At 36.7% G+C, this 10,365-nt stretch overlaps 2 protein-coding genes across 4 annotated transcripts in view; one reads left to right on the forward strand and one right to left on the reverse strand.

Moving 5' to 3' along the window:
- The window catches only part of gmip (GEM interacting protein), a 33,375-nt gene extending 26,611 nt beyond the window's left edge, over positions 1–6,764 (forward strand). For 2 of the 3 annotated variants that reach the window (XM_052140187.1, XM_052140188.1), the window contains 3 exons: positions 1,229–1,556; positions 3,804–3,906; positions 5,685–6,764. In XM_052140187.1, coding sequence (XP_051996147.1) covers positions 1,229–1,556; positions 3,804–3,906; positions 5,685–6,283 — 1,030 coding nt within the window. In that variant the 3' untranslated portion in view covers positions 6,284–6,764. Of the gene's footprint in view, positions 1–1,228; positions 1,557–3,803; positions 3,907–5,078; positions 5,266–5,684 lie in introns of all 3 variants that reach the window. The other variant, XR_007971807.1, reaches the window with a different exon arrangement.
- Positions 6,611–7,950, reverse strand: LOC127653484 (acidic phosphoprotein-like). The gene is made up of 2 exons (XM_052140189.1): positions 6,770–7,950; positions 6,611–6,730 (listed from the first exon to the last, which is right to left on the reverse strand). The coding sequence occupies exons 1-2, from the start codon at positions 7,004–7,006 to the stop codon at positions 6,611–6,613; spliced, it is 357 nt and encodes a 118-aa protein (XP_051996149.1). The 5' UTR covers positions 7,007–7,950.
- Between the last annotated feature and the right edge of the window lie 2,415 nt (positions 7,951–10,365).

The following is a 10,365-nucleotide window of genomic DNA, read 5'->3' on the forward strand; positions in this document are numbered from 1 at the left end:
TTCTTGACTCTTAATTGTTTGGTCGCAAGCAGTGTTGGGTGTAATACAATTAAAAAGTGATTTGTTTCTGTAATCTAACAAGTTTTTAAATCAAATGTGGTGTAACACATTACACTTTAAATTAGAGTAATCAAATTACAGTAACTGAATTTCAATTAAGTTCATTATTTTTAAGTACATTACTTGGTTTACTACATATTATTTATGAAGAATGCATTTAAAGCATGAATTATGTTCACTATGTATTTATTTTGTTGTCCTAATACCACAGTTCGAAACATTTTCAAAAGAATCATGAATTCAAAAATATGATTTCTATCGGGAAGACACGCAGGCTTGAGTGAGGTTTAAGATGCCATTTATTTGATGAATATAAAACAGAAATGTAATGTCTCTCTCTGGCGGTTCGGGGGAGTTGTACTCGGAACCGTCATATCCTGCCGGAGATCGGAGGCAGGGGCGAGGAGCCTACCCCCGTGTGGGACGGGGCTCAACTGGTGGTGGTAGGGTGGTGGAGGTTGCCATGTTAGTGCACTGAAACAGCAATGTGATAGATTGTGAGCAGACTTATAAAGCACTGGCTTACATGCGATTGGCTAGGAATTACCCAGCTAATGGTGTAATGATGTACAGATGCTAGTCTTCCCGCTAGAACTACATTGCACTTACATTTCTGTAAGACATCAAATACAAACGTCTCTTTTATGCACCAATTATTGCTGCTGTAAGCCCTAAATTGCTAAAAACTTTATTTCTGCTTTTACCTTAGGCAGTTTTCAAAAAGATTTGCCATTTTTTGAATTGTGTGAATAATCCAATGTTATATCTTAGATGTCCAGAACAAAATATGCAGTCCTGCAGGAAAAGCATGCTAAACAAATCATCGGAACTGTTATCAACCATTGATGATAGAATGTTATACATCATTCTGAACAAATTTGACCAATTTTTTGCAATTGGTCCACAGTATGTGTAAATGGGGAGCATTTGAATTTGAGTTTGAGTTTGGTTTGTGCTGACCACAGTGTGTTTTGTACAATTACTGGCTGCCATGAGAATGAAACCATCGAAATTCAGTTTTGTACAACAAACAATTTTGGTACTGTTTTGGGTGCCACTTAATGCCCAAAGTAAAATCTGGGTTCTGAAGCAAAACCAGTTGAGAACCACTGTTCTAAATTACATTATATGCTACTTATCTGTTACTGTCCTCGCATTGTCTGTTTAGGGTGGCAGAACATTTTGAAGATAACAAGATGTCTCCAGGAAACCTGGGCATTGTGTTTGGTCCCACTCTCCTGCGGCCCCTTGTGTCAGGGGACGTGTCGATGATTGCACTTCTGGAAACTAGCTATCAGGCTCTTCTTGTGGAGTTCATGATCTCACACTATGACATAGTATTTGGTCCCACAACAAGATCAAGCACACCCCCTCCACCTCCTCCCACAGCACCCCTCCCAGATACCCCACTCAGAGCTTCATGCCCCCTTTCTCCTGCCAACAGTTCCCCTCAGGACTCTGAAGCCTCATCCAGAGAACGTCCACGCTCTCTAGAGGTAGGCAATAACAACTCAAGGACATTTTGCTTTTCTTTACGCAAACTGTGGCTACATGCTAAGTCTGCATAGTGTGCATAAAGCCCGTTCACACTGAAAATGATGGTGCTGTTGGTCGCAATTGGCTTTTCCTGTGTAATGCTGTTGGTGGGCTACGCAACTGGTCAGAGTATTAGAAAATCTGATCACATATCGACGTATTGCCAGTAAAAATATGGTGTCATTCTTTTTTGACTTTCTTCCTGATAAAAACAAACATTCTGCAGGGGAAAGTGCTGCATTACGTAATGCATGATATCATGAACATGATGAACGATTACCTAAGTATAAATCAAACACATTCAGTTTTCCATGCATCATTTTTTTAATTATATTCCAGCATGTGGGCCGAAACAAAACATATAGAAGAATTAAATGACTCACAGTAACAATGAGTCCTCCGTCTTGCCTAACTTGACTACAGTATCTCACAGGAGATCACATGAGCTTCAGTGTCTTTACTCCCATTGGTAGTCACTGCTCACTTGCATAAATGTTCTCAACTTTCTAGAATAGATGAACATGCTCGTGTTGGAGATTTTGATTCATTTCACGGACTTGTGTCTTTTGAATCTGTTCACCAAAGAGATTCATCCACTGATTCGTTCAGCCAGTATTTCTGCAGATTAAATATATATAGCCAGTAAGTGGGAACAAATATGCATCTTTAATGTGCTATGAGTGAGTCATTAAATCATTGATTCCTCTAATTCGTAAAAAAAAAATTGCTCATGGCCAAAACAATGGAAGTAAATGAGAATGATTTGTTGATTTGAAGGAATAGTTCACCCAAAAAAAATAATTATTTAATCATTTCGTCACAGTTTGTCTCTCTCATGTTTCCAAGGACTCTTATTTTGAAGTGTTTCCCCCAGACTACGTTACCCAGTATGCACTGCCCTCATCACAGCCATCTATTCCTCATTGTTCACACCTGTTTTCCATTCCCTCATTAGCTCTTGTTTGTATAAATATCCTTATGTTTTTGCATTCTTTTCTCTGTTCTAATTGTTTTGAGTTCCCGTTTGTTTCACTGTCACAGCAACTACTCGTGACACATTTATTCATGCCATCCCAGATGTTTATTATTTTCTTTCTTCTGCAGAACACAAATTCAATTGTTTAGAAGAATATTTCAGCTCTGTAGGTCCATACAATACAAGTTAATGGTGACTAGAACTTTAAAGCTCCAAAAATCATATAAAGGCAGCATAAAAGTAAACCATATGACTCCTGTGGATAAATCCATGTCTTCAGAAGTGATATGATAGGTGTGGGTGAGAAACAGCTCAATATTTAAGTCATTTTCTTACTCTAAATCTTCACTTTAACATTCTGAAAGTAAATGTTAATGTTTGGGTGAACTATCCCTTTAAAATATTGATCAAAAATAAAACGCACCCAACTCGCCAACTCTCTTTGAAAATAAATGATTTCTAGTTATTTGTCGTTGTCAGTGTGAACGGGGCTTAAGTCTCCATATCCAGTCTGTGCTTTAAGCTAGCTGTTGTCATGACGATTATAAAAGCTCACCTCAGGTGGACCTGCTCATGTGTTCATCTCAAGCAGCTTGAGCCACTTTTGCGATGTTTGTGTGCCTTAAATTGTCCTGTCAGGCCTGTGGAAAGAACTGAAGGGATTAAACGCTTATGCTGTGAGGATTACTGTGCTTTGCATGTGTGCTTGTGCTTTAACCAGAGTCTTACCCCTGTTACACTGTGCTTGTCAGGCCAGTGCTCGCCCTTCACCAGCTTATTTACTCCAGGAAGAGCTGTAGGAAAAATCACACAGTACCATGTAGTCTTGTAACTGAAACAGTACAACTAAGAATTTGGATTAGCATGAACCACAACAGAACTAAAAGGTCAATGTTAAGATTGTCTTAGTACTGTAGCTGCAAAATACTCAAATCCCTTAATATTCGGCCAGCATAGTTACAATAACATTACCAGCAAATGCTAGCAGTCATTATATTATTATACATCCATATAAAAGTATTCCTGTATAATAAATAATGATAAAACAAGGATGTAACCACATTTTCAAGATAAAAACCTATATTGCTCAAGCATTAAACTGAATGTTAGAGAACTGTGTGTCCTCTTTAATATCTATGGTGGTTACGGCTATATAATAATCTAAAAATATAAATAATCATTTACCTCTGCCATATTGGCTCTATATTCAGAATGTTTATCATTTCAACAGAACCACAGTATCAAGAGAGATTTAAGCGAGGGTTATATTTCTGACAAGTCATCGTCCAATGAGGCAATGGACCAGCTGAGCCCAGAAGCCAATGACAGAGCAGGTAGGCCAGCTTTCAAAGAGATGTACTTTGTTTTAAGTAAAGTTTACTAACTGCAAATCAGCTGGCTGCTTGCACAAATGTTTTGTGTTATTGTGGCACTGCCAAGCAACCTAAACATATTTATGTCTGCACTAGTTTCTATGTTGTCTGCATCATTTTGACTGCTTGCTACAGTCGATAAACATAAACTTATGTAATAAGCACAACTAATCATATCGAACTGTTTATAAATGCTGTAAATGGCTATTTTAATTGTTATTTTAAGGCATCATAGGGCATAGCCAAATTCTAAAGCAGCATCACATGTATCCTTTGCAGAGAAGGTTATTCTGTCATGTCAAATCAACCAAATTTTCCCAGCAGAAATGTTTGTTTTTGTAAAGGCTTTTTCTGAAGGAAGATAAACAGAAATGGTGATGAATGATATTAACAGAGTAATTCAACATTTTGTAGAGGGGGGTCAAAATGGCAATTTTCAAAAACACTTTTTTGTGTTTTTTTCCTACGTTGGAGTTCCTGTAACTCCTGAAGTATTAAATATACTTTAATATCCTTTTAGATTCTGGCTCAGAACAAAATTGCCTGTTTGTATCTTAATGTGTTAGGCCTCATATTATTAGATCCCAGTGATATGGGGATCTTAATGTGGATCCATCTTTAAATTGTTGCATTTAACCCATCCTTAATGATCGAAAACCAAATGTGTGACACAAATTATGAAGCTAGTTTTACTTGTCCAACAAAAAAAAAGGTCTGAAAAACAAATAATGTTGAAACTAAAAATGCACCTTTATTTTACACATAAAAACAAACTTTCAAGAGTCCAAAAATACACTCTTATTAAAGGGATAGTTCACCCAAAAATGAAAATTCTCACATCATTTCCTCACCCTCATGACATCTAAGATGTGTATGACTTTCTTTCTTCAGCAGAACACAAATTAAGATTTTTAGAAGAATATTTCAGCTCTGTAGCACCATACAATGCAAGTGAATGGTGACCATAAATCTGAAGGTCCAATAATATAATAATATAAAGGCCGCATAAAAGTAATCCATGCGACTCCAGTGGTTAAACCCATATCTTCAGAAGCGATATGATAGGGGTTGTGTAAGAAACAGATTGATATTTAAGTCCTTTTTAACTATAAATTCTCCTCTCTGCCCAGTAGGTGGCGATTCGCACAAAGAATGCAAATCACCAAAAACAAAAGAAGAAGAATGTGAAAGTGGAGATTTATAAAAATTTTGATCACCATTCACTTGTATTGTATTGACCTGCAGAGCTGAAATATTCTTCTAAAAATCTTTGTGTTCAGCAGAAGAAAGTAAATCATAAATAACTGGGATGGCATGAGGGTGAGTAAATAATGAGAGAATATTTGTTTTTTTGGGTGAACTACTCTCATTCTCTTCATTTAGTATAACACTAATATCTAGTTTACATGTTTCAGAAATAAAAAAAAAATATATATATATATATATATATATATATATATATATCTGTAAAAATAATTGATCAAAAACAAAATTTTGAGCCATGGACCTCTGGTTGTGTTGACACAGAATGACCCAGAATGCACTGCAAACTATGCTTCTGACTTAGACCTATGTTGAGCAGGACAAAATTGCCTTTAAGTACAGTAGAACGCTTCAAATAATTCACTTCCCATTTCAGATAGTATGCTGCCTTAGTAGGCAGCTGTCTATGTAGGCATTAGACAGCAATGATTTGGTTCTGGGCCAATGCCTCACTGTTTTTCTTTTGTCTCTCTTAGTCCTGGCTATGAGGGCTGTAGCATCTCCTCAGTGGTATTTGGAGCAGGCTGCAGAAACTTCACAAACTCAATCGAGTGGTCACTTCAGCAGGCAGCCAGTGAAGTACCACAGGCAGGGCTCGGCAGGAGCACAACTACTTCAAGCAGGCGCTCAGTCAATGGAGGAGGAGACTTCTGACAGCAGGGAAGGACAACAGTCAAAGAGTGCCGACAGCAGTCGCAGTTCCTCTCCTGAGCCCGACACCCCCATGAAAACTCACTTCCGTCTACACACTCCAGAGAAACCTGGCTTGGAGAAAAAGACTGGGAACACCCCTGAAAGTCATACTGCACCACTTGGAGGAAGAAAAGGCACAGAATTGGATGAAGTGGTTAAAGCAATAGGCTCTCCATCCCAGGAGCATTTGGACCAAAGGGCCAAACGAAATATCAACCAATCAAATAATACTCTAGGGGGAAGAGAGCGGCAGCTTTTGATCCGATCCCTAAGGAGGTGTCCGACTGTGGAGAAAACAGCCCATAAAGTTCTGTCTGGACTGAAGCTGAAACACAGTGACTCAGAGAACTCAGAGAAGGGCGAGCAACTCCATTTTGTTTAAAACTGACTAAAACAAAACTAAAGTGTTTATCTACTTATGCTGTTCCACAAATTCATTGGAATAAATCCCATTTCAGGATATACAGTCACAAGATTTAGGTACGCTCTGAATATTTTAAGTTGTCCTGCTTTGTGATTTATGAAATACACTGTAGTTAAAAATATCACCACTCTCACTTGACGTTTAAGGCACAGATTTGTCTGTTTTTATTTGTAATACATAGACAAAAAATGTTACTCAACCTCTCCTGTTCAAATGATGCTGGAACATGATTCCCTTAAGATGAACATGCAATATATGGTATAAACATACATGCAAACAAACAGGCTACGTCTTCTTATTCTTCATCTTCTTCTTCGTCTTCATCTTCTTCTTCTTCTTCATCTTCTTATTCTTCATCTTCTTTGTCTTCTTTTTCTTCTTCTTCTTCTTTGTCTTATTCTTCATCTTCTTCTTTGTCTTCATCTTCTTATTCGTCTTCTTCACCTTCTTATTCTTCTTCATCTTCTTATTCTTCATCTTCTTTGTCTTCTGCTTCTTTGTCTTATTCTTCATCTTCTTCTTATTCTTCATCTTCTTATTTGTCTTCTTCACCTTCTTCTTATTCTTCTTCATCTTCTTCACCTTTTTATTCTTCATCTTCTTCTTCACCTTCTTATTCTTCTTCTTTTTATTATTCTTCATCTTATTCTTATTCTTCATCTTATTCTTATTCTTCATCATCGTCTTCTTATTCTTTTCTTCTTCTTCTTCTACTTCTTCTTCTTCTTTGATATGATTATATCCTTAATCAACCAGTCTTGATTTTGAGTGGTTTGTAATATTTTATGAATCTCAAAATAATTTATTTGTTTTTATTGTATATACTGATAAACATTGAGACTGAAATCAGCAGTAACCTTTGTGACATAAATAGTAGTGAACTTGACTCTTGAATGATTATTTTCTGCTTTCTAGTACAGCAGAAATTAAACTCAACCTCCAGAGTGTGCATGTGGGCTCAGAAAGCTGAAACCTTTCATATTCCAATATGCATTCCAATAAAAAGTACAATTCATTAAACATATTCAAATTGTGATTGGAAGGGTACAACGGGACTCCCAAAACACTAAATGTCAACAAAAACTGCCACAGTACTTTCATAAACACTTTGCATATACATTGCATAATTCTCCTGATTAATGAGGCCATTGTGTAGAATATATAATAACAAACAATCACTTTAAAGTGTTGCACATTTATGTAGCTAATCACATTTATTTTGAGACAAAATACTTATTTGTCATTTTCAGTTGTATTCATTGTGATTCATTTAAACGTTTTTCCAGTAACTGTCATGCAAGTAAAAGGACAGTATTTGGGGTTAAAAGTCCCCTTGTTTCAGGGACAAATGCGGCCTCATAAAAATAATAGATTTGTTATGTAGAATGTTCAAACTGAGCTCATATTTTGCTTAATGTGTAGTTGCATCATTACCTATAAATGTATTTATTGATAGTATGTGTGAACAACACATTTGGTACATTTACCAGTAAAGGCATCTCAAATATTAACATATGTGTGAATCGGCCTATTGGCGGATCTAATCACAATGGAGATTCATTTGTTTATATAATAGGCATCCTGAAATCTTATGAAATGCCAAATGTGATTAAAATTAACATGAAATGGGAATTAACTAATTCTGAAGTGGTTATTTTGAATAAGTATCATCTTAATTTCTTACTCACAAAAGTATCTTGCTGTCTCAAAAGTAATTGCATAAATTGACACATTTTAGTATAACTATTGCTCCTATTTGTACACTATATCACTTAAATCCACCTGGGTTTAGATTATTATGGGGTGGAAGTGTGAGGCCCCTCGCCACCATAAATAAGGGATTTTTGGACCCGCTTTATATAAGATGTCTTTAATAACTATTTAGTTAAGCATTTTGATACAATGCACGTATTATGTGCTTCATGTTGTTGCATTGTACTTACATTTAAAGTACCTGCATTTATGAATACCACACCTGGAGTCACTAGTTCGAATTCAGGGTGTACTGAGTGACTCCATCCAGGTCTTCTAAGCATCCAAATTGGCCCGGTTGCTAGTTAGGGCAGAGTCACGTGGGGTAACCTCCTCATGGTCATGATTAGGGGTTCTCGCTCTCAATGGGGTGCGTGGTAAATTGTGCGTGGATCGCGGAGAGTAGCATGAGCCTCCACATGCTGGGAGTCTCCGCGGTGTCATGCACAATGAGGCACGTGATAAGATGTGTGGATTGACTGTCTCAGAAGCTGAAGCAACTGAGACTTGACCTCCACCACCGGGATTGAGGTGAGTAACCGCACCACCACGAGGACCTACTAAGTAGTGGGAATTGGGCATTCCAAATTGGGGAGAAAAGGGGATATATATATATATATATATATGGAAGGGTACAACGGGACTCCCAAAACACTAAATGTCAACAAAAACTGCCACAGTACTTTCATAAACACTTTGCATATACATTGCATAATTCTCCTGATTAATGAGGCCATTGTGTAGAATATATAATAACAAACAATAACTTTAAAGTGTTGCACATTTATGTAGCTAATCACATTTATTTTGAGACAAAATACTTATTTGTCATTTTCAGTTGTATTCATTGTGATTCATTTAAACGTTTTTCCAGTAACTGTCATGCAAGTAAAAGGACAGTATTTGGGGTTAAAAGTCCCCTTGTTTCAGGGACAAATGCGGCCTCATAAAAATAATAGATTTGTTATGTAGAATGTTCAAACTGAGCTCATATTTTGCTTAATGTGTAGTTGCATCATTACCTATAAATGTATTTATTGATAGTATGTGTGAACAACACATTTGGTACATTTACCAGTAAAGGCATCTCAAATATTAACATATGTGTGAATCGGCCTATTGGCGGATCTAATCACAATGGAGATTCATTTGTTTATATAATAGGCATCCTGAAATCTTATGAAATGCCAAATGTGATTAAAATTAACATGAAATGGGAATTAACTAATTCTGAAGTGGTTATTTTGAATAAGTATCATCTTAATTTCTTACTCACAAAAGTATCTTGCTGTCTCACTTTTGTAAAAAAGTGAGACAAAAGTATCTTGCTGTACTCACTTTTGTGAGATACTGTAAATGCAGATTTATATATATATATATATATATATATATATATATATATATATATATATATAAATCTGCATTTACAGTATCTCACAAAAGTGAGTACAGCCCTCACATTTTTGTAAATATTTGATTATATCTTTTCATGTGACAACACTGAAGAAATGACACTTTGCTACAATGTAAAGTAGTGAGTGTACAGCTTTTATATAGTGCATCCGGAAAGTATTCACAGCGCTTCACCTTTTCCACATTTTGTTATGTTACAGCCTTATTTCAAAATGGATTCAATTCATTATTTTCCTTAAAATTCTACAAACAATACCCCATAATGACAATGAGAAAGAGGTTTGTTTGAAATCTTTGCAAATTTACTAAAAATAAAAAACGAAAACCATCACATGTACATAAGTATTCACAGCCTTTGCCATGACACTCAAAATTGAGCTCAGGTGCATCCTGTTTCCACTGATCATCCTTGAGATGTTTCTACCACTTGATTGGAGTCCACCTATGGTAAATTCAGTTTATTGGACATGATTTGGAAAGGCACACACCTGTCTATATAAGGTCCCACAGTTAACAGTGCATGTCAGAGCACAAACCAAGCCATGAAGTCCAAGGAATTGTCTGTAGACCTCCGAGACAGGATTGTATCGAGGCACAGATCTGGGGAAGGGTACAGAACAATTTCTGCAGCACTGAAGGTCCCAATGAGCACAAGCGCCTCCATCATCCATAAATGGAAGAAGTTTGGAACCACCAGAACTCTTCCAAGAGCTGGCCGTCTAGCCAAACTGAGTGATCGGGGGAGAAGGGCCTTAGTCAGGGAGGTTTTTTTTTTTTTATAAATTTGCAAAGATTTCACCTCTCCGGGAACCAGCACCTTATCGTGGTGGAGAGGTTTGTGTGCCCTTATGATCCTGAGGGTTGTGTTGTCTGGA

This window comes from Xyrauchen texanus, chromosome 12, assembly GCF_025860055.1.
Source record: "Xyrauchen texanus isolate HMW12.3.18 chromosome 12, RBS_HiC_50CHRs, whole genome shotgun sequence".
Taxonomy (NCBI): Eukaryota; Metazoa; Chordata; class Actinopteri; order Cypriniformes; family Catostomidae; genus Xyrauchen; species Xyrauchen texanus.